The sequence below is a fragment of the Nyctereutes procyonoides genome, unplaced genomic scaffold (genome assembly GCF_905146905.1).
Source record: "Nyctereutes procyonoides isolate TBG_1078 unplaced genomic scaffold, NYPRO_anot_genome, whole genome shotgun sequence".
In the NCBI taxonomy this organism is placed as follows: domain Eukaryota; kingdom Metazoa; phylum Chordata; class Mammalia; order Carnivora; family Canidae; genus Nyctereutes; species Nyctereutes procyonoides.
This window is the reverse complement of record NW_026575042.1, coordinates 38901751-38926292: the sequence shown is the minus strand read 5'-3', so window position 1 is coordinate 38926292 and position 24542 is coordinate 38901751. Positions and strand designations below refer to the sequence as shown.

General features: G+C 40.1%; 1 protein-coding gene across 1 annotated transcript in view; it reads left to right on the top strand.

Annotated features, from left to right (window-relative positions):
• The window catches only part of PCOLCE2 (procollagen C-endopeptidase enhancer 2), a 72171-nt gene that overhangs the window by 27746 nt on the left and 19883 nt on the right, over positions 1–24542 (top strand). The window contains exons 3-5 of the mRNA XM_055321563.1: positions 8577–8832; positions 13700–13824; positions 19819–19955. Coding sequence (XP_055177538.1) covers positions 8577–8832; positions 13700–13824; positions 19819–19955 — 518 coding nt within the window. The remainder of the gene's footprint in view (positions 1–8576; positions 8833–13699; positions 13825–19818; positions 19956–24542) is intronic.

The following is a 24542-nucleotide window of genomic DNA, read 5'->3' as shown; positions in this document are numbered from 1 at the left end:
AGTGATTTTCCAGTTTTCAAGAAAGTTGATGATGAGTGCATGACTTGCTCAGATTTGTCATCACTTACATCCATAGCAGGGTCCTAGTGATAGCAGCCACAGGAAAACCAACAGGTGCACCTCTGTGAAGAGCACACAGTAGTGCCACCTTATCAGCACTTTTGCTTCCTATGGTTTCATTTACCCTCAGTCAGCCATGGTCCAGGAGCAGGTGATGGTAGCCTAATACCATGCCACACCGTCTGCATCATTCCCTGCACTTCATCTTGTAGGCATTTTATCCTCTCACATCATTGTAAGAAGAGAAAGGATGAATACAATAAAATATTTTGAGAAAGACCACATTCACATGACTTTTATTGCAGCTTATTATTATACATATTCTATTTTATTATGAATTTTTGTTGTTAATGCCTTACTGTGCCTAGTTTATAAATTAAACTTTATCATAGGTATGTATGTGTAGGGAAAAACATAGTGTGTATAAGGTTCTATACTATCTGATGTTTCAGGCATCCACTGGGGGTCTTGGACCGTATGCCTCATGGACAAGGGAAGACTACTGGGACCTATGTTTAAACTTTATGTCTGGGTGCCTGGGTGGCTCAGTCGGTTAAGCATCTGCCGCTCAGCTCAGGATCGAGTCCCGCTGAGCAGGGAGCCCACTTCTCCCTTTCCCTGCATTCCCTCTGCTTGTATGCTCTCTGTCTCTCTTCAAATAAGTAAATAAATAAATAATCTTTTAAAAAAATAAACTTTATGTCCTCCCTGAACCAAAACCTAAACCATAGCATTTTGCACAATTGCTTATCCCCTCATCCTGGCTGCAACTACCTCAGGGTTCCTGTTGCTCTGGATTCTGCTTTAGTATTCCTTTAAGTTTTTTCCATTTGTGTTTTCTCTTGGCAAACGAGTTCTGTTAGCCCTCACAATGCTAGTCCTCAATGCTGGGTGGTGTCACCATCAGCCACAATCTACTACCCCCCCCTGACATTTTCTTCTTCACCATTAAAGAGCATTTGCCAAAGAAGCATAATCGGAAGCCCAGCTTCTTATTCATTTCTCGGCCAAGTCTTTGGCCAAAAGGTCTGTTTCTTTTCTCAGCTCAAGAAGTACTCATGGCAAAAAAAAAAAAAAAAAGAAGTACTCATGGCTGCTAATCGCCTTCTCACCCCAGCTGACCATCTACAGTTAAAGAACTCAGAGGGTCATGGTAGTGATGCTCGAGCTACTAGTTACACTTTTGCAGGGGCCATTGAAATTACAGATGCACCTCAGTAATGATGAGTTTACTCTGTGATTGCTCCACATCTCCTGCGTTCTCTGCTATTCACACAGTCTGAGACTGTCTGCTCTTTTGAGGACTATATTACAGCATTGATTCATATATAATTTAAATGCAGCAATATGAAGCTGCTGGGTAAGGACAACAGATGAATGTCACTATCCATTTGTTAATTAGAGTTGTTAAAACAAAGTGCAGAGCTGTAACAAACTGCCCCCCAAATCTCAGTGGCTTAACCCAACAAATGGTTATTTATAGCTCACTTCTCAGTCCAGTGTAGTTGAATGGCTCTCCTAGGCAGCTGTCCTTGGAGCATTAACTCCTCTGTGGCTCTGCTGTCTCCTAGAATGTTCCTGTTTCCTCTGTTGAATTTCCTCCTTAGGGCAAAAAGAGAACTCCAAAAGGATGCACTGGATATTCTATGGCTAAGCCTAGAAGTAGGTACCTCACTGTTTTTTGTTTTTTGTTTTTTTTTAAGATTTTATTTGGGCAGCTCGGGTGCCTCAGTGGTTTAGTGCCGCCTTCAGCCCAGGGTGTGATCCTGGAGACCTGGGATCGAGTTCCATGTCGGGCTCCCTGCATGGAGCCTGCTTCTCCCTCTGCCTGTATCTCTGCCTCTCTCTCTCTCTTTCTCTGTGTGTGTGTCTCTCATGAATGAGAGACACACACACAGAGGCAGAGACATAGGCAGAGGGAGAAGCAGGCTCCCCATGGGAAGCCCAATGGGGGACTCAATCCCAGAACCCCGGATCACGCCCTGAGCCAAAGGCAGATACTCAGCCACTGAGCCACCCAGGCATCCCAACATCACTTTTACCTACATGCCATTGACTAGGACCCAGTCAGTGGCCCCAACCTAATTGCATTGGAGGCTGGAAAATGGTGACTTCCTGTGTGCCCAGGCAGAGAAAACAAGTTTGCTGAGCAATCTCCTCAGTCTCTGCCACAGTCAGGAAAGCAGAGTTGGGTAGAAGTCAGAGATAGACTTTGCTGCTGATTTGCTGGGGGGCTTTAGGTAAGTCATATAACCACTCTGAGTGGTTTCTAACTTCCTATAAGGGCGCTAATACTGCTTGCCTTGTATCTGTGAGTTTACATTGTTATATAAATGTATGTGCTAGTAATAGAGGTTGTGGCCTACACTATTTTTTTAATTGAGATTATTAGGATCTCAACTATTTATTCAATAACTACTTTTTGAACTCTTGTAATAGCCAGGCATTGGACTTACTATCAACAAGCTAAGATCCCTGGATCTTCTGTTCGGGTGGAGAGACAGATGATAAATAATCTATAAAGAAATAACATGGTTATGTGATCTCCATGATGTAAAGCAACTGAAGGGCTCAGGATAGGCCTCTGTGGAAAGGCAACACTTGAGCTGAGACCTAATGATGTAGAGGAAGACATGAATATCAGAGAGGAGACTGTGTGAAGCAGAGGGACCAAACTGTGCAAAGGTCCTGAGGTGGAAAAGCAGTTTGGAGGGTTCCTTGAACAGCCAAATTGTTGTATGAGAGGGAAAGATCAGGACAGAGATAGTTAGGGGCCATATCATGCAGGGCTTTAACTTCTCTGTGCCTCAGTTTCCTCACATGTAACCTGTAAAACTGGGCTAATATCAACTTTATAGGGTTCCTGTAAAGGATTAAATGAAGTAGTGTGGAAAGTGCTTAGAAAAATAAAAAATATCTGATATGTGAAATACGCTAAGTGGGTAGAGTGAGTGAGAATTTTATTCCAAACACAGTGGGAAAGTTTGGGACAGTTTACGGCAGAGGAGTGTAACCTGTCCGCTAATGCTGCTAGGTTGGGCTTGAGGTGGTGATTTCCTCCCTTCTTCCAGACCTGAGAGTGTAATGGGTTTTTTTGGTGAAATTACCAATCCTCTTCCCCCCAAATACCATGTTATTTCCATTAATCAAGATGTATGTTTTATTTCCCAAACATTTACAAAATTCCTTCTTCAAATATTTAAATATACAGGGTACTTAAATATACAGACTATACATAAATAAGATTTTGTAAGCTTCTGATTTATCCCCCTCTTGAAATATAGCCAAATATTTGTGCATAGTTTGTGCATAAATTTCTCTGGATTACATTTGGGGATATATGTGAGATGACACTGAGCTGCTGTGCCTCTTGAACTTTATGTAAATAAAACATAGAGCATGCCTTTCCAAAGGTCTGTTTGTGGAAGAGGAAAATCTTAGAGGATTAAAATGATGACTTTTTAAAAAATCAGACCTGCTGCAGAAACAGATCTTTTCGCTCAAATTAATAAATGATCCCTTAGGAGAAAGAAAAGTTGCAGACACAAAGGAGAGTTACCATTTCTATAGAAATCTACTCCATACAAAAGAAGCTGCCCTCATATTTGCATTTTGCTCACAGTATCCTGAAAATGCAAACCATCAGCTTAAAACGCAGTTCCCCTGTTCATTCTCTGGCAGCAGCTCTGGCATGGGCATCAAGAGACTTGGCACTTTTGCCTGTGACAGTAAGGACATCCCAGGGGCTATGGGGTGAGCTGAGGTCACTGTTGCAGCACAAGGCTTTGGCCCACACAGGACTCAGCTGTTGACAGGAAAAAATATGAATATAGAATTGTTTTTCCACGGGGAGATAATGAATCCCCTGGCCAATATAATCTCACAAAACAGCTTTTTCCTCATTGCCACCAAAAAAAAAGCATCTTAGTGGAGTTTCTGCATTAAGTATTAGCATTACAGGAGATTTGAAATATAAGGTTTCCCAAAAGATATACATCTTCTTTCTTTTGTCAAGAATGACCTAGAAAGGAGAGCAGCCTCCTGGAATTCTGCTGCCGGTGACGGTAGGAGATACTAGAATGCAAGAGGTAGAGCTGCCCAGTAGGTCCCTTGTCCAGGGTTTGTGCAAAGAAGCTGGTATTCCATTTAGCTCCTGGCAGATTAATTCACTTAACAAATCTTCATGATGCCCCTCTGCTTGGCCATGCAATGTCCAGAGGCTGGGTTGTAGCAGTGACCGAGGCAGGAGGGAGCCTTGCCTCCTGCAGCTTCATCTTTGAGGGAAAATAGACAGGAAGTAGGTGGGTTGAGCGATCCCATTTTCAGAGACCTGAGGGGCAGGCTGCTAACTAAGCAGAGCCCATCTTGGGAGGAGGAGCTGGGGTCTGGGAATGCTTCCCAGAAGAGGTGTCCTTGAAACTGAGGCCCTCAACGCAAGCAAGAAAAGGGCAGAAATAGAAAAGCGTTCTAGGTGGAATGAGTAACTTGTGAAGGGCCTGTGAGTTTTTGTTTTTTAAGGTTTATTTATTTTAGAGGAAGAGAGAGCACATGAGTGGAGGGAAGGATAGGGAGAGAATCCTGAAGCAGACTCCCTGCTGAGTGGAGCCCTATGTGGGGCTCAGTCCCAGGACCCAGAGATCATGACTTGAGCCAAAATCAGGAGTTGGCTGCTTAGCTGACTGAACCACCCAGGTGCCCCCGGTGTGTTTTTGTTTTTATTTCTTTCTCCCCCTTCTCTTCTTCCTTACCCAGAAAACTCAAGGATGCCCAGGCTGGAGAATATGTGCAGCATTTTCCAATTTAAATTAATTTTTAAAACAGACACCAATATAACTGTATTTTGCATGGATACATATACACTTATATAAAAGTATTTTGAATGGCACAGAAGGAAACCCACTAAATTTATGACAATGGTTGCTTCTGAGAAAGAAGAGGAAGACAGGGCCTGGGATGGGGACAACAAACCTCATTTTTTCTGAAAATTTGTATTTATTTTATCAAAGGAGACTCTAAAAATGTCTTGACAAAATGTTAACAATAATTAATTCCAGGGATCCCTGGGTGGCGCAGCGGTTTGGCGCCTGCCTTTGGCCCAGGGCGCGATCCTGGAGACCCGGGATCGAATCCCACATCAGGCTCCCGGTGCATGGAGCCTGCTTCTCCCTCTGCCTGTGTCTCTGCCCCCCCCCCTCTCTCTCTCTGTGACTATCATAAATAAATTAAAAAAAAAATAATTAATTCCAGATGGCTGGTAGCCAGGTGTTTATTACTCTCTCTATATATAATCTTAACAAAGAAAAATCGAGTACAGACTATAGATTCGTCAAGTGGAGGGGTCAACTTTGGAGAATATGCTTTACAAAGTCCTTTAGAATGACCATCCAGGGGACGCCTGGGTGGCTTAGTGGTTGAACATCTGCCTTTGGCTCAGGACTTGATCCTGGGGTCCTGGGATCGAGTTCTGCATCCTAGGGAAGCCTAGGGCTTCCCGTAGTTAGCTTGCTTCTCCATCTGCCTATGTCTCTGTCTCTCTCTGCGTGTCTCTCATGAATAAAGAAATAAAATCTTTTTTTAAAAAAATGACCGCCCAGGAACTCTAAGCAAAGTTCACATCACAGGGCACCAGGAAATCTTGATTGCTCACATGAAAATGAAGAACAACAACAACAACAACAACAACAACAAAAAAAAGAAAATGAAGAACAGTTGTGTTTTTGTGACAGGGCTCCCTGCAGCATGCATCTCCCCTGCAGTAGATTGCTCTTTGGCCTTCAGTGCAAGATGGCATTTGTTTCTCGTTACAGTAGACCCACAACTGATAGAGATCTCTGCATCCTTCCTTCAAAAGAGTTTTTGCCAGGGGATGTTGTTGGGATCAACATGTGTTCAAAATCTCAATGATGTAACCTTGTTTCTGTTGCTGAATGTATGTTGACTTATCCCATTGGAAACGAGCATCCACCTTGACCAAAGAAAGGAATCAACAGAACTTTCTTAGTGCCAAAGAACTGAGAACTTACCAGTGAAACAGGACCTTGCCCTCCTTTGCCCCTCTGCTCTTCTTGTTGCAGAAAGACCCCAGGACAGTCCTGCTCATTTCCTGTAAATTTTAGCCCTGGCTCACTGTCACGGTCTTCAGCACTCTTCCTTGTTCCTCCACCACCCACTTCCATGGTCATTATCTTGTCTCCACCACAATCTAGGTTGTTACTGTAGTACCTCATACTACTGATTCGAGATTTCTGTCCTTACTCAGCTTAGATTCCATGGTCCTTCATTATGGTCACTCCTCTGCCTATGTCCTCAACTCTCTTGGCCCCCTTTTTCTCCATAGTCCTTGCTTGGCACACTGTATGCCACTCTCCCAGTCTCTCACCCCCTGCTGCTTAAATCCAACCCTCCATCTGCCCTGCACCTCCACCCAGGGAAGGGGGGGCGGCGGGGGCTGCACATGGCTGGGGAGAACTACAACCATGCAGAGAGGCCTCACTTTGTTTTACCTCAAGCAGGCCCTCAGCACTCCTGACACTCCTGCTACACTCCCTTAATCCGTTTACACACCTCTCCTCTGTTTTCAGACTCCTGATAGCTCATCTCACATGCATGTTTGCTGCTGCTGACCTTGCTTTCAACTGTGGGGTACTACAGCCCAACCTGCCCCAGCCTTCCCTCCTCTCACTAGGCAGAGTGGTCCAGGCTCCTTGCTGTGTGTTTTTGTTTTTCTCTTTCTCCCTTTTCTCTTCTTCCTTACCCAGAAACTCAAGGATGCCCAGGCTGGAGAATATGTGCAGCATAGCTCCATCCCCCCCAGTCTGTGCCTTAGAGCAAATCTTCCCAATGACATTTCTCCAGCAACAATCCCTGTCTCCTACTTTATCAGTTTTGCCCTCTCTGTGGAATTATTCCAATTGTCATGCAAATGAGCCTTAATATAGTCCATTTTAACTATCTTGCCTTGGCCCCCTGCCCCCCTTTCTAGCCACCCACATATTACTCTGTTCATCTTTCCAACAAAACTTGAAAAATTTGTCCCTGTTCATTACCACCAATTCTTCTCACCCATTATCTCTTGATCCTTCTCTTGTCAGGCTTTATCCCTGCTACTCCACTAAAACAGTTTTGTCAGAGTCACCAGTGACTCTGTGGCTGTTTCTCACAACTAACTCAGCTGACTAGTGCTGCCTCCTGAACACACTCCTTTCACTCGGCTTCTGGGTACCACGCCCTTCTGATTGCTTCCTACTTTCTGACTCAGTCTCTGTCTTGGTTTGACCTTGTCTGGAAGACCTGAGGACATCAGAGTGCCCCAGGGGTCAATCCTTCTGCTTCCCTTTTTTACTCTGTGGGGTGGAAGAGTCTCAGAGCTCTAAATTACCCTCCACACAATTTATCTACACATTTACACAGTCACTCTTCATGCAAGGACAATCCACATTAAATCTATAGTTTAGGATATTTTTTTGGCTGGAAAATTTTCAGTGATTGATAGATTGCTTATATTTAAGATTACAGATGTAGGATCACATTTTTGTAATTTTCTGATCATAGGCTAACTAGAGATTGCATGCAAAAAAAAAAAAAAAATTACAACCAAAAAACCCAGAGGAGTTCTACAAGAGATATCTCAGTAAGAATGTTTAGAAATTAAATAGCATTTTCTGCTATCAGCTTCATAGACTATGTGGTTTAGGAACTTCTAATATTCACACTCTTTTAAGATAAGCTCTTCACAATTAGGATAAAGCCATGACAAAGACAAAATATCCTTTTGAGACTACCTTACTACAGTTTTTGCCATGGGGTGTGTATGTCTTTGATGCAAAAGGCAAATAGCACTGAAACACTTAAGTTTGTCACAGGAAAAAAAAAAACTATGGCACTGAACTCATCAATACAGGAAGCCGTATTTATGTTAAAGCATCTGTTGACCCGTGAGTATGAGATAATTACTTAAAATGAATATAAACGAGCCACTTTTGGTAGTGATGGGTTTGTTTGGTCTTTTAAATCACTGACTTTTGTTATCTGTAAAAAGAAATTCTTATGCCTTTCAGTGAGGGATCTCATCTAGTTGAAAAGGTAAAACAAATCTGATTGAGACTTTATGACCAAATACTTGGATGGATAAATTAAAAGATGGTGGGAATTGGAAAAGAAATGGGGCTTTTGTTAGAATCTTGCCAATGCTTCTCTAGCCATTTTTTCTATCCATTCAGGGAACAAGGAGGGAAGCATGATAAGAATTATACGGAGGAAATTATGGCCTAGTGTTGAGATAAACTTCCCAGGAATAAGATTGTGTACCCTAATGAACTGTGGGATTTGTCTAAAGACAATAAATAATTAGGAATTCATTATGGTAGAAAACCCTTTTCTGAGTTCAGATTTGAGGGAAGAAAAGCATCATCTTGCATATTAATACTTTATCTGCTCACTTTAGTAATTGGCTAGATGTGAAGACTTCAGTTATTGTTTTCATGACATGGTTTTCCAATTGGTGTTTTTCTTTACAGGTTCCCGAGGGGAAAGTAGTAGTTCTTAATTTCCGATTCATAGATCTTGAGAGTGACAACCTGTGCCGCTATGACTTTGTGGATGTGTACAATGGTCACACCAATGGCCAGCGTATTGGGCGCTTTTGTGGCACGTTTCGGCCTGGAGCCCTTGTGTCCAGTGGTAACAAGATGATGGTGCAGATGATTTCTGATGCCAACACAGCTGGGAATGGCTTCATGGCCATGTTCTCTGCTGCTGAACCAAACGAAAGAGGTACTGTTTCCACATAATGACAGGCAATAATAATGCCTCATGGTTATTGGATGCCTACTGTGTGTTAGGCTCTGTCCTAGGCACTTTAGATGTGTTTATTCCTTTAACCTAAAGTTTAAGAGCATTTCTTCTCAAATGGAGCTAATAAATGCCACCAAACCACCAAGAGACCATTCAAAAAAGTCTCTCTTTTTAAAAGCCCATGTGATTCTTATCAAAATTCAAATATAGAAATTCCTGGAGTAAAAATGTGAAGCTTCCATACACACATATACACATACAAATATAGAAATATACCCCTTCACTCCATTCTAGCCCCATCTTAGAGCCATGGCTGATGTTTCCCATTTCTATGTACACTCATGTATATACTTCTGCAGTAGCTTTTTAAAAATATAAGTGGTATCATACATTCATATTGTTTCACAACTTTTTTTTTTCCACTTAAAACTATGTATTGGGGTGTTTCCATGTCAGTACCTAAGAGCACCTATGGGTAGAAGCCTCTACCCTGAAGAGATAACTGCAGTGGGCAAGATCTGTTAAATTTGGAGCATTTGCTTGAGGGCATTTCCTAATGTGCTCTTGCTTTGGGCTGTTGCGCAGCATTATGGTTTGAGATGTCAAAGGACAGGATCTGGGGCTGACACAACTGCCAGGATGTTTGGGAGGAAATCTTGTCCAGGAGCTACCAAGGAATTGAGGCACAAAATATATGTATAAAATCCATCTCGATCTTTGGCTGACAGCCAAACTCATATGCAGAGGAGAGTCCAGTTGGCCTGGCATAAGAGTATCAGCTGAAAGATGAAAGTGAACAGAGATTACAGCTGCTGCCCACTACCAGGGAGATCGACTTTGAACTTGGGTCTAGTGAAATGCCTGCTAGAATAAAAATCATTTTTCATAGGAAGACAATAGAATCTAGATTCTCTATAATGTATCATTCATAATATCCAGTATCCAGTCATGTGATAAAACCAAAAAAGTGTATCTGTATTCAAGAAAAAAAGCAGTCAATAACAACAAATCTCAAGATAACTCAGATGTGGCAGTTAGCAGACAAGCACTTCAAAGGAGCTATTATAAATATGTTTAAGGACTTAAAGGGAAATGATGTGTAGTAAGGAAACAGATTGAGAATTTCAGAAGAGAAACAGAACTATAAAACTATAAACGAAAAGAAGAATAAAAAGTAATCCTAGAACTGAAAGTTACAGAGTCTGAAATTTAAAAATTTACCTGGTGGGCTTCCAAGCAGATTGGATATGGTAAAAGAGTCAATGGATCTGAACAGAAATGACCCAATCTGAAGAACCAGGATGAGAAAGATTAAAAAAAAAAAGAGCCCAACAGACCAGTAAGGCAACATCAAGTGGTCTAACACGTGTCATTTGTGTTCCAGAAGAGAGGGATAGTAGTACAGGAAAAATGTCTGAAGAAATAATGGCTTGAAGCTATCCAGATTTAGTGAACAACATTAATTTAGAGAGCCAAGATCAACAAACCCCAAACAGGATAATAGATAAAAATAAAGCCACACTGACAAATGTCAAAATTACAAAATCTAAATATAAAGAGAAAAAAATTAAAATCAGTTTGATGAAAATCAAATCACATCAAGGAAACAATGGTATGAAGGATGGCTTTCTTTTAATTAGAAACAGTAGAGGCCAGAAGGCAGTAGAACAGCATTCTTAAAGTGTAGAGTAAAACCGTCAACACAGAATTCTATAGCCAGTCTTCAAAAATAAAAGTGAAATGAAGACATTTGTTGCATCACAAGAAATATTGAAGGAACTTCCTCAAGTTGAAGGGAAATGGCCCCACAGGTTAACACAAAGTTAGTGGAAGGACTGGAGGCCCCTGGAAATGGTAATATAAAAGACCATGTATTATTTTCTTTCTTTTAATTTCTTTATATGTATCTATTCAAAACAACAAAAAACCCTTTAACACTGTATTGTGGAATGTATGATATAATATATATAACAATAATAGAACAAAGGCATAGATAAAAGAAAGGTAAATGGAACTTTACTATTGTAGACACACACCTACACCCACACACCCACCCACACCCACCCACCCACCCACACACACATATACAACACATGGAGAAATACTGTATTAATTCTAAGCAGATTGTGATAAATTAAAGATGCACATTGTAATCCCTAGAGTACCCATTAAAAATGCAAGAGTTAGAGCTAAAAGCCAAAAGGTTAAAATAGAATACTAAAATTTTTCAACTAACGCCAAGAAGGCAGGAAAGAACAGATGGAACAAGAGAAAGGTGAGACAAATGGAGCAAACTAGCAAATGGTGTACTAAATCCAAGCCTATCAATAAATACATTTATTGCCAAGGATTAAATACTCCAGTTAGAAAACAGAGATTATTAGAACAGTTTAAAACACAAGGCCTAACTGTATGTTGTCCACAAGAAAGCACTCAAAAAAAGACAAACTAGGTTGATGTAAAAAGATGGAAAAATATGTACCATGCAAACATTATTAAAATTAAAACTAATAAATATCCCAATAAATATGAAAATGGGCAAACACTTGAACGGACTCTTCACAAAGGAAGACCCATGACTGATTAATAGGTACATGAAAAACTGCTCAGTATCATTAGTTAACAAGGGAATGCAAACTAAAACCACATTGAGGTGCCATTACAGACCCACCAGATTGGCTAAAACAATTGACACCATGAAATGCTGGTGAGGATGTGATGTAAGAAGCGTGCTCATACCAGGAGAGGTACGAAGTGCTACAACCTCGAGGGGAAAATCATTAGTAGTTTCTTCTGAAGTTAAACACCTACATCTACTCTTGGCCAGGAATTGCTTTCCTGGGTATTTGTGCAGGAAAAATGAAAACGCATGTCCCCAAAAGAGATTTGTATAAAACTGTTGACAGCAGCTTCATTCACAACAGCCCAAACTGGAAACACCCACATGAAATATCAACAGAAGAAAAAGTAGACAAATTGTGTTCCCACACACTGGAATCACTCCGCAGTGTAAAAGAACAAACTACCAGTGCACATAGCAACAGGAATGCACCTCAGATGTTGTGCTAACAGGCAAGGGAAGCCAGACGCAGAAGAGTCCACAGTATGCACAATACATATTCCATTTATATGAAGGTCTAGAATAAAACTAATCTAAGGCGAAGTTTTTCAGAAAAGTGGTGTGGAGAGTCAGCAGACTGAGAAGGGATACAGGAATTTGGTGGGAAATGGATTCTGTGTGGTCATGGGAGTGTGACTTACATAAGTAGATTAATTTTTCAAATTAGCACAGCTAAGATTTGTACATTTCACAGTACATGACTTTACCTCCCTGAAATCTGTAAAACAACAATAAGAATAATAATAAAGCAGGTGGTAGGGATTGGATAGTGGTATTAATAAAAAGAAAAGTAGAATGATAATAATGTTGAAATCGGGTGACACATACATAGAAGCTCATCATATTAGTCTATTTACTTTGTATATGCTTAAAATTTTCCATGAATAAAAAGTTTTAGAAATTGTACAACCTTGATTTTTATAATGTATTTTCTTAGGGATGCCTTTTAAGAATGATTATCTTTTGTGTCAAAGAAATCTTTAATTTAGAATATATTCCAATTCAGTTTTTCTCTGTTAGTTAAATTCAAATAAAATTAAATTTAGAACTTTGTATTAAAATTTCACTCTAACATTATTCCTATTGACCTCTCAGTATATATGCGTGGAGATGTCTGAGATGATGTTTCTCAAATATTAATTGTGGTTAGTTTTAGGTGGTTGGATTTGGGGCAATTTTTTTCCTTCTTGATGCTTTTCTCTATTGCTGAAAATTTATAAATGTTTTTACAAACAAAAATTATTCTTAAAAATATTCTTAAAAATTATTAAAGATGTATAGCATATAAAGTTTTCTGATAATGAGTGTTTTGTATGCCAACTAATTCAAATTTTGTCCTTGGGCATGTATTTTAATCCTATTAATAAATACTTCTGCCTTGAGGGTTCTTAAAATCTGTGTAATTTGGTGAGCTAGCATGATTTCTGAATGAGTTCATGCCCAAATGTTTTGTCTTTACTTGAAAAAAATGAAAGAAAGAAAGAAAGAAAGAAAAAAAGAAAAAAAAAAAAAGAAAGAAAAGAAAGAAAGAAAAAAGAGAGAGAGAGAAAGAAGAGAAGCCCTGATTTCTTTCCTAAGCTCTTTTGTGCTGATCTGTCAAGTAACAGAAATATCATTCTGTGTGGTGGGGGGTTGGGAGGGAGTAGAAAACTGTGTAATTGTATTTTTTTTTTATTAATGTTTTTTTTTTTTTTATAAATTAATTTTTATTGGTGTTCAATTTACCAACATACAGAATAACACCCAGTGCTCATCCCGTCAAGTGTCCCCCTCCGTGCCCGTCACCCATTCACCCCCACCCCCCGCCCTCCTCCCCTTCCACCACCCCTAGTTCATTTCCCAGAGTTAGAAGTCTTTATGTTCTGTGTCCCTTTCTGATATCTCCCACACATTTCTTCTCCCTTCCCTTATATTCCCCTTCACTATTATTCATATTCCCCAAATAAGTGAGAACATACACTGTTTGTCCTTCTCCGATTGACTTACTTCACTCAGCATAATACCCTCCAGTTCCATCCACGTTGAAGCAAATGGTGGGTATTTGTTGTTTCTAATGGCTGAGTATGTGTAATTGTATTTTAAGAAACAATTTAAGAGCTTCTGTCATTGCCTTTATTTACTGTATTATTACCAATATTCCAAATTCCCAGTCTCCTTATGGTTGCATTGCCATAACTTGTATCAGGATATAAACTTGGATTTTCTTTCCATGCTTAAAAATTTCAGGGGATCAGTATTGTGGAGGACGCCTTGAAAGACCTTCCGGCTCTTTTAAAACCCCCAACTGGCCAGACCGTGATTACCCTGCAGGAGTCACTTGTGTGTGGCACATTGTAGCCCCCAAGAATCAGGTAAGATTCCCTAAAAATATGAAGAAAGCATGCGTATGTGAATTGCGTAGACGGTGTGAGGGGCCCATTGTGCAATAGCTCAGCATGCAGGGTGGGGCAGGCCCTGCTGGACGTAGGTATCTCTTCATACAAAGACACAGATTGAAATTGCTTTTGCACTATTTGACTTGCAAAGTCTTGCATTGAATTTCCTATTATATAAATACAAGTTTTCAAATTTCAATACGCATAGTAAGGAAATCCCTGTGAGATTGCTTGATCCTGTGGAAGATGTTATAAACAGCAGTGACCAAGTGTGGGAGGGTAAGAATCCCCAGGTAAGATGTATGTTTCAGGTAACCATTTGTTCACTAAGCAAATGCTTTGTGACAGCCTCACCTGGACAGAGCCAATGCAGGCACAGAGAAGAAGTCTTTTCAGTTGTTACTTAACATAAAATTTGCATAGGTTCCCCTCAGAATAACTTTATTCATTGTTCTGAAACAGTCAACAGAGAAGGTCCAGGTTTCCAGTGCTTATTAGTTTGTGGTTATTTGAAATTTTGCCATTCCTAGGAACCACTTTCAAATATTGCTTGTAGGACAAACCTTGGCACAGGAGTAGACCAAGTCCACTTTGTGGATTTTGGAAAATAACTTTTAAAAAATTATTATTGTTATGAACACTACAGACTTTAAACACTGGATGATGAACATTACAATATGGTTTAAAAAAAACTTTTCTAGGGCACCTGAGTGGCTCAGTTGGTTAAGCGACTCACTCTTGATTTTTTTTTTTTCATGAAGCTTTTTTTTAATTTTTTTTTAATTTTTATAAATTAATTTTTATTGGTGTTCAATTTACCAACATACAGAATAACACCCAGTGCTCATCCCGTCAAGTGTCCCCCTCAGTGCCCGTCACCCATTCACCCCCACCCCCCACCCTCCTCCCCCTCCACCACCCCTAGTTCATTTCCCAGAGTTAGAAGTCTTTATGTTCTGTCTCCCTTTCTGATATTTCTCACACATTTCTTCTCCCTTCCCTTATATTCCCTTTCACTATTATTCATATTCCCCAAATGAATGAGAACATACACTGTTTGTCCTTCTCCGGTTACTGTGGCCAAGTTCAAAAAGGGTGTTGCCTGAGTTCTCCTCTGGGATTTTGATGGAATCTTGTCTCACATTTAGATCTTTCATCTATTTTGAGTTTATCTTTGTGTATGGTGCAAGAGAGTGGTCCAGTTTCATTCTTCTGCATGTGGATGTCCAATTTTCCCAGCACCATTTATTGAAGAGACTGTCTTTCTTCCAGTGGATCGTCTTTCCTCCTTTATCGTATATTAGTTGACCATAAAGTTCAGGGTCCACTTCTGGGTTCTCTGTTCTGTTCCATTGATCTATATGTCTGTTTTTGTGCCAGTACCACACTGTCTTGATGAACACAGCTTTGTAGTACAACCTGAAATCTGGCATTGTGATGCCCCCAGATATGGTTTTCTTTTTTAAAATTCCCCTGGCTGTTCGGGGTCTTTTCTGATTCCACACAAATCTTAAAATAATTTGTTCTAAGTCTCTGAAGAAAGTCCATGGTATTTTGATAGGGATTGCATTATACGTGTAAATTGCCCTGGGTAACATTGACATTTTCACAATATTAATTCTGCCAATCCATGAGCATGGAATATTTTTCCATCTCTTTGTGTCTTCCTCAATTTCTTTCAGAAGTGTTCTATAGTTTTTAGGGTATATTTTGAGAACCATTTGAATGGTAAATGGTTCTCCAACCTTTTATTTTCAGGTTGTAGGTGTCCTTCTGTCTAAAATGAGTCTCTTGTAGACAGCAAATAGATGGGTCCTGCTTTTTTATCCAGTCTGAAACCCTGCGCCTTTTGATGGGGTCATTAAGCCCATTCACGTTCAGAGTTACTATTGACAGATATGAGTTTAGTGTCATCATGATATCTATTTAGTCCTTGTTTTTGTGGATTGTTCCACTGAACTTCTTCTTAAAGGGGAATTTTAAGAGTCCCCCTTAAAATTTCTTGCAGAGCTGGTTTGGAGGTCACATATTCTTTCAGTTCCTGCCTGTCTTGGAAGCTCTTTATCTCTCCTTCCATTTTGAATGAGAGCCTTGCTGGATAAAGTATTCTTGGTTGCATGTTCTTCTCATTTAGGACCCTGAATATATCCTGCCAGCCCTTTCTGGCCTGCCACGTCTCTGTGGAGAGGTCTGCTGTTACCCTAATATTCCTCCCCATGAAAGTCAGGGACTTCTTGTCTCTTGCTGCTTTAAGGATCTTCTCTTTATCTTTGGAATTTGCAAGCTTCACTATTAAATGACGAGGTGTTGAACGGTTTTTATTGATTTTAGGGGGGATCTCTCTATTTCCTGGATCTGAATGCCTGTTTCCCTTCCCAGATTGGGAAAGTTTTCAGCTAGGATTTGTTCAAATACATATTCTGGCCCTCTGTCCCTTTCGGCGCCCTCGGGAACCCCAATTAAACGTAGGTTTTTCTTCCTTAGATTGTCATTTATTTGCCTTAATCTGTCTTCATGGTCCCTTAATTGTTTGTCTCTTTTTTCCTCAGTTTCCCTCTTTGCCATTAACTTGTCTTCTATGTCACTCACTCGTTCTTCCACCTCGTTAACCCTCGTCGTTAGGACTTCTAGTTTGGATTGCATCTCATTCAATTGATTTTTAATTTCTGCCTGATTGGATCTAAATTCTGCAGTCATGAAGTCTCGTGAGTCCTTAATGCTTTTTTCTAGAGCCACCAGTAGCTGTAGAATAGTGCTTCTGAATTGGCTTTCTGACATTGAAGTGTAATCCAGATTTTGTAACTCTGTGGGAGAGAGGGCTGTTTCTGATTCTTTCTTTTGAGGTGAGGTTTTCCTTCTAGTCATTTTGCTCAGTGCAGAGTGGCCAAAAACAAGTTGTATTGGAACACGGGGGAGTATCACTGGTCCGTCCAGCTGGTCTTCTGGGGGAGGGGCCTGCTGTGCTGATTTTCAGGTGTTAGCACTTGGGGGAGCTGCTCTGCCCCTGCCTGCTGCAGGGCTCAGCGGGGGTTGTTTACCCCGTGAGGCCCCAGGAGGAACAGCCGCAGTTGCTATGGCAACTCTGGAAGCCTGGATTCAGCCTCCGCAGGAACTACGGGGCTCGGGGCTCTCGGTTCTCCGTCCTCAGGGCCTGGAGGCTCCGGGGCGGGGCCGCTGATCTGCTCAGCTCGGGGCAGGAGCGTCCTCGCTGTCCTGGGCCCTCCCGGCCTCTGCCTGTCCCGGGGGAGGCCGGATCCTGGGCTGTGTCCCGGCGCCCTGTGCTCCGGGGCCTGCGCTGGTGGATTCGCGCTCCCGCCCCGCAGCCCCCTCCGCGGAGCCGCCGCCCGAGCCCCTCCGAGCTGCTCCGGCCCCGCCGTGCGCGCTGCAGCCCTTAGGGAGCTCGGCGCACTCTCCGGGGCGCAGGTGTCTGTTAGTGTCCCCGGGAGCCCGAGGGCATCCCCGCCCTCCTGGGTCCTGCTCCAACTCCCTGCGAGCCCCTTTCCGCCCGCCCGGGAAGGTTGGTGCAGCTCCTGCTCCTCCGGGACGGGGCTCTCCTGTCCTGGGGACACTCGCCCCGGCCTCAGCCCGGCTCCTCGCGGGGCCCCTCCCCCTCGGAGGCCTTTTGTTCCTTTATTTCTTTTTCCCCGTCTTCCTACCTTGATAGAAGCGCGGACTCTTCTCACTGTAGCGTTCCAGCTGGTCTCTCTTTACATCTCAGGCCGAATTCGTAGATTTTCAGGATGGTTTGAAGGTTATCTAGGTAATTTGGTGGGGACAGGTGACTTGGGGACCCTGCTCTTCCGCCATCTTGCCCCTCCTCCTCCTCACTCTTGATTTTGGCTCAGATCATGATCCTCAGGGTCCTCCCCACTTGCCAGCGGGGAGTCTGCTTCTCTCCCTCTGCCCCTCCCTCCATTTTCTGTGCAGACACACTCTCTCTTTCTCTGGCTCGAATACCATGCAAGTTAGTGATTTAATCACACACACACACGCACACACACACGCACACACACATTTTGATCATAATCCCCAAATCCAGTTTTATTTTTAAGAATAAAAATACGGTTGTTTACTCAATGATGAAAGATTCTATAAATTTATTGAACTTTCAATAGTTTAAAATAATACTTAAAAATCACATATTTGGGGGCACCTGGGTGGCTCAGTGGTTGAGTGTCTGCCTTTGGCTCAGGTCATGATCCCAGGGTCTTGCAGGCTCCCCACAGGGAGCCTGCTTCTTCCTCTGCCTATGTCCCTGCCTCTCTCTGTGTCTCTCATGAATAAATAAATACAATCTTTTTTAAAAATCACATTTTTCAACATTTAAGCCATTATGTATTTCTTGAGATTGTACTGGCCATTTTTCTCTCTGTGACATTTGTAAATGTATTAGCCTAAATGATTTCAGCTGAATTATTCTTGCAGATTACAGTTCACCATCTTTTTTCTATTGTTCATCTCTTTGATTATTTAAATTGGGGTTTCATTTTGCTAATGTGATTTTTGGCTTCAGCCAAGTGAATTTTTAATCATTGTTGTAGTGCTTGAAATCCCTGGAAGCACTGTCAAAGAAGAAGAATATAATGGGAAAATTAAGTCCTAAGTAATTTCTATGCAAATCTATGCGTGTTTCCTTCTGTTAAAGACTTACCTCTTTTTTTTTTAATCGTAGCTTTTCCCTTTATTCTCCTATTTATTTACTTTTTTAAAAATCTTCTCTCTAGAAGTTGTTACGTGACTTATTTCTAAGTAGGGAATGTTTAGCCAGTTTTTTAATAATCTAGAAAGCATTTTATTACTAACTGGTGAGAAGTTATTGGACACAAAGAGGAAATATGTTAATATAATTTAAAGCAGTGCTAAATATGGATAAGTCATTATTCACCCATAACTGGTGCTTTTTAAAGGTGAGTAAATAGGTAGCTATGTGGCAATTATATTCAAAGCTGAAATTTACCTTTGGTCCTTCTGTGATACTGCTGCTGTTATCATCTTCATCTAGATTACTACATGTGAGTCTTCTTTAGCTAATAACCAGGGCCTGTCCTAATAGGAAGTAATGCCTGTTATCTTCCCTAAGCAGCAAGGAGGGTTGCCTGCCCACCTGCTGCCCAGCAAAAGTGGGGACCAGCTGTCTGGGTATCATGTGTATTTAAGAACCTAGGAAGATTTCCTTTGATTCACACATTGAAGGTGCTCTGGAAAAATCCACTTGTGAGGAGAATGATTGCCTATTAAATCAAAACTTCCTACTGACTTGAATAACTTAGGACACTGTTTTTGGTAGTAGTGCAAAAAATTAAGGAATATATAAGAAATCTAACACTGACTTTATCAGTGCTTTCATACAGCCTCTTCAAAAATCAACCACAACACCAAGTAGGCTGTGCTCACTTTTCAAACATAGTTCAAGAAGACTTACTGTCAAAACCCCACTTCCTGAATCTCTGGTCCTAAAGAATTTGCCTCCTTTACATGTGATGGGAATGTCATTCTCCTTCCCTCGAAAGAGGAACAACTCTATCCACCACCTCCCCAACCAATCACGTAACACATACACCACACCTCAACACACACTAACACAGGGGACATCTCCAAGAAGAAGAATGAAATTGGTATATACCTCTCCTGCCCACCCCAACTTGTATCAGTTATGGTCTTAACGTAGGTTGGTAGGGTTACATGGTGGTTCCCATACATTTGTAATTGTAGGTGAACAGATCTCTTAAATTTAAGATCTTAACTAAGGTTGAGATGATCTTTTGGAATGATTAAAAATGAAAGCAGTAGAATACCACAGTTTTGTTAACTACAGAAGAAACATGAAATCAACAAGAAACAAATAATTCAAACAGAATGAATATATTCTTTACAAAGGAAAATCCTGCAGATCTGGGGAGAGGAAGATTTCCCTTTGGGATTATTCCTCAGTGCTATCTTGACATTTCTGATGTTGTGCTTTCTCTAAAGCTTATAGAATTAACATTTGAGAAGTTTGATGTTGAGCGTGATAACTATTGCCGATATGATTTTGTGGCTGTGTTTAATGGTGGAGAAGTCAATGATGCTAAAAGAATTGGAAAGTATTGTGGCGATAGTCCACCTGCGTAAGTAGTGCCTGTTTTATTTCATTAATATTTTAGTGGCTCTATACTTCTTTTTTATTCAATTGCCCAGTTATATTTTTTTTTCTGGAAGATCCTGTGCTGTTGTTGTTTTGTTCACAAATTCTTGGGTTCCATGACAGTAGAGTCCCATATAGCACCAGCACAAAGAGTAGCCAACCCAGAGAGTGAAGCAACATTAATGAGTGTAGTGAGGCCTCGACAGCCAAAGAGATAACAGAAGCGGAGTTGGTTATGCCCCAGAGTCAGATGCTAGCCAGGTACTGGACTATGTCACTGCCCTGCAAAGGTGAGCTCAAGCAGCAGACTGGAATGGGGGAAGTTCTGAGAAAAAAGCAGGGGGCTAAAATTTGGAGATCCAGACAGGGAAACCTGGATACTTATGACAGACCCAGATGATTTTACCTCATTGGAGACCTGCCCTATTGTGCCTCTTCCTCACATTGTTGCTCAGACTTTTGCTGGGTGAGCCTGAAAGGCATTGTGTATTTATCAACGAACATTTATGGAGCAAAGATCTCTGCCACTTACTAGCTGTGTGACATTGGGCAAGTTGCTTAATTCCACTATTCTGTATTGGTGCAACACATGACTGTGTTTTGGTGCAAGATATTTCACACCTTCATATATGACACTAGGGAAGCAGTAATTCAAATTACTACAGCTTTGGGTATCTGGCTTGTTTAGTCAGTGGAGCTTGCAACTCTTGACTTCAGGGTTGTAAGTTTGAGCCCCACATTGGGGCTAGAGATTACTTAAAAAAAAAAACAACCTTAAAAAAAATTACTACAGCTTGCTGTCAAAGTCACCATTATGCCAATTTAAATATCATTTCTATTCTGTTGCTTATACATAATTAGATTATATGCATCACTTGATTTTACATGCATGTCTATGATTCCCCTAGACACATTGGGGGTTAAAGCATGGTATTTTTCAATTTAAATTCATTTATATTAAGTTTAATAATATTAAGAATTTTTAATACATACAAGTTGGTCAAAATTTGAACATTACTGCCCAAATCTGACTCTCCAGCTGAAGGTGTTAGAGAAAGGCCCATTTCTAAGCTCTAGGGGAAGGTGTTCTTTCTGTATTCTATTCCTGTTGCTGCTGCAACAAATTACCACAAACCGAGTGGCCTAAAATAATACATTTATTATCTTACAGTTCTGGAGGTCAGAAGTCTGAAATCACTTTCACTGGGCTAAAGTCAAGCTGTCAGCAGAGCTGTTTCCTTCTGGTTGCTCTGAGGGGAGAATCAGTTTCCATGCTTATTTTAGCTTCAAGAAGCTGCTGCAATTTTTGGCTGTGGTTCCCTCCTCTATCTTCAAAGCACATCACTCCTATCTCTGCTTCTGTCATCAGATTGCCTTCTCCTTTCTTGGAGTCAAACCTCTCTCTCCTAAGGACACCCATGGTTACATTTAGGGCTGACCTGGACAATCCAGGATACTCCCCTTCTCAAGATCCTTCACTTAATCACATCTGCAAAGTCCCTTTGCACATAAGGTAACATATACATAAGTTCCAGGGATTTTAATGTGGACATCTTGGGCGGGCCACATTCAGCCTGCCACACCTTCCTCTATTCAGAGCCAATCTTTTCATCTATATCCTCCTTCTGACCTCTTCTTCTCCCTTAAAACTTCCTTCTAATAACCCTCTTCTTTTTCTCTATTATCTCCATCTTTAGCCTCTGCCTTCTTTTTTTGTTTCTTTCCCATAGCCTATAAATTTAACTTCTCCTGAACTGAGTGAAAAAAAGTAACCCTTTCTTGACTCTAGCAAGAGTCTTTTTCTGTCATGTCTTTCCTTCTCTTTATATTCAAATATAAAAAAAAATTTCGTTTCATTTCCTAGCAATATAGAAAATAAGATAGTCTTTAAAATCATACTGCTATAAATACCAAATAGCATTCCTACGTTAAAAAATTGTTTAAACATTACTCAGTTGGCAAAAAATAAGAGAAATCTTCAGAGGTCAAAAATGTTGAGAAGTCCAAATCCAAAAGGATAAATAAGTACTTGTGGGTGGCAGCTTCCTTCAGGACATGTGCCAGTTCTTGGTAACCTAGAACTTAATTCGCAACAGATCATGCTTAGAGATAGGAGACAGAGCTCAGGGCCTCAGCAAGGGATGAGATTGGATCAAATAGAATGTAAAGACGACACCCATAGAAAATGACACCAATGTGACTGAACTAATTTTCCTCCCTCCCCAAGGGAGATAGTAAAGAAATTGACTGTTTAGGTGTTGGCATTTGGTAAAGGGATAAAAAGTTAGTCTCTAATGAAAATTCCTAACCAAAAACCAGTTCACAAGTGAGTTTGAGGTTAGAATTTACACTGACTGTACAAAAAACCTATTACCAAGAATTTAAAGTTTCCGAGTTGGTAGTGCCCAAAGGGATAGAGAGGAGAAAACACAAATCTTGTCTGGAAGATTGCATCTAATAGAGACTTTAATAATTCCTATAAATAAAGTTATAAGAAATATAGGTTCCCAATTAAAAAAAATTCACAAAACACGAAAGCCAATAACAAGTAGAAACAAACAGTATAATCAGACCCACAGAAGCCATATATAGTAATTATGATACAGAGTGTGAAATAAATATGGTTAAGGACATTCATATGAAATGAAGGTGCAGATTATTGGAAGTATGACTTAGAAACAAAGGGCTGAGAAATGATCAGAGTTAACAAAGAGCCTAATAAAATTTCTGGAACTGAGATATATGATAATTTAAACAAGAAACTGAATACATGTGTTAAAATTATAGCTGATAAGACATAGCACCCAGAAAGAATTAGGGAACTGAGAAATAGTTGTGACATAATCACCTGGAATATAGCATAAAGAGACAATAGGTAGAAAATATAAAAATGAGGTTAAGAGCCATAGAGGATAGAGTGCAAGAATCTAATATACATTTAATTGGAGTTCCATAAGAAAAAAAATAGAGAAGGTAGGAAATTTAATGTTTGAAGAAGTAATAGCTGAGTTTTTCCAATATAAATGAAAGATACCATTTATCAAATTCAAGAACTCAACAAATCCTAAGCAACATATATATTAATATACCCATTCCTACATGTATTGTAGTAAAACCACAGACAACAGAGAGAGATGTTGAAAAGAACCAGAGAGAAAAAGATTCTCACAAAGGGAAAACAATTAGCCTAACATGACTTCTCAGTAGTAAATATGGAAGTTAGAAGATCTTAGAGGAGTATCCTCAAAATAGGAGACAAAATAACTGTCATTTTAGAATTATTACTCAGGAAAACCTCTGATTTATGTATAAAAGAAATTAAAACATCTTTTCAGCTAAACAAGAGCTGAGAGAATTTACTACCAATAGACCCTAAAGAAACTTCACATTTTGTACCTCAGGCAGAAAGGTAAAAGTCACAGAATAAGAGACTAGCTGCAAGAGGAAACATTGAGCAAAGATCCTGGTCCTAAGAGCTGAAGGACTCATAGGCCCTGGTGTTGTTTAGGAATGAACATATTATTAAGCTGTATAATATGCTAAAGTAAATGTGGATTAAATTTAGGGCAACCTTTGGAGTCTTGAACTTCCAAAACAGTGAGGAGAAAACATGAAATGAGAAAAAAGTTCATTCCAAAGGAAGGCAAGAGAAAAGGAGAAACATTTAAAAAAGGCAGGACCAAAAAAAAAGCACAAAGTGAGATGGAAAAATTTTATCTAGATCAAAGTGTAATCAATATAAATGCAAATGAATCAAATCATTAGTGAGAAGACAAAGTGTATTAAACTGCATAATAAAACAAAACCCAATATATGCTATTTATAAGACACGTCTCCATAAAAATAACACAGAGCATGTGAGAATAAAAGGATAGAAAAAAATATTGGAAACAAATGCTAGTTGAAAGAAAACTGGTATGGCTTTATTGATATCAGGGGAAAAGTAGATTTTAGGCAGAAAGCATTACTAAAAATAGTTGCCATGTAATGATAAAAGATACAATTTATCAGGAAGGCATAATAATTGTAAATTTGCATGTGCCGAAAATGTATATAAAGCAAAAAATAGATAAATAAAAATTAATAGATCTACAAAGTCCACTATTATAGTAGGAGGTTTTTTGGTGTTTTGTTTTGTTTTGTTTTGTTTTTTGTTTTAAGATTTTACTTATTTATACATGAGAGACAGAGGCAGAGACATAGGCAGAGGGAAAAATGGGTCCTTGTGGGGAGCCTGATGCAGAACTTGATCCCAGGACCCTGGGATCACACTCTGAGCGAAAGGCAGATGCTCAACCACTGAGTCACCCAAATGCCCCTATAGTAGGAGATTCTTAACACTTCTCTTTCAATAGTTGATAGATTGACTGTCGATTGGGAAAAGATGGAAAATTGGGATGTAGAAAATGTGAGAAACAATTAACAGGTTTAGTCTAATGGATAGAGAACAAAGTGCATTCAACATATGGGGAAAAAAAATATATATATATATATTTTAAGAAAAAATGGACACAGGAAAAATAAAAAGCTAGAGTTGCCAAGTAATCATTAAAGAAACTTAATCTGTGGT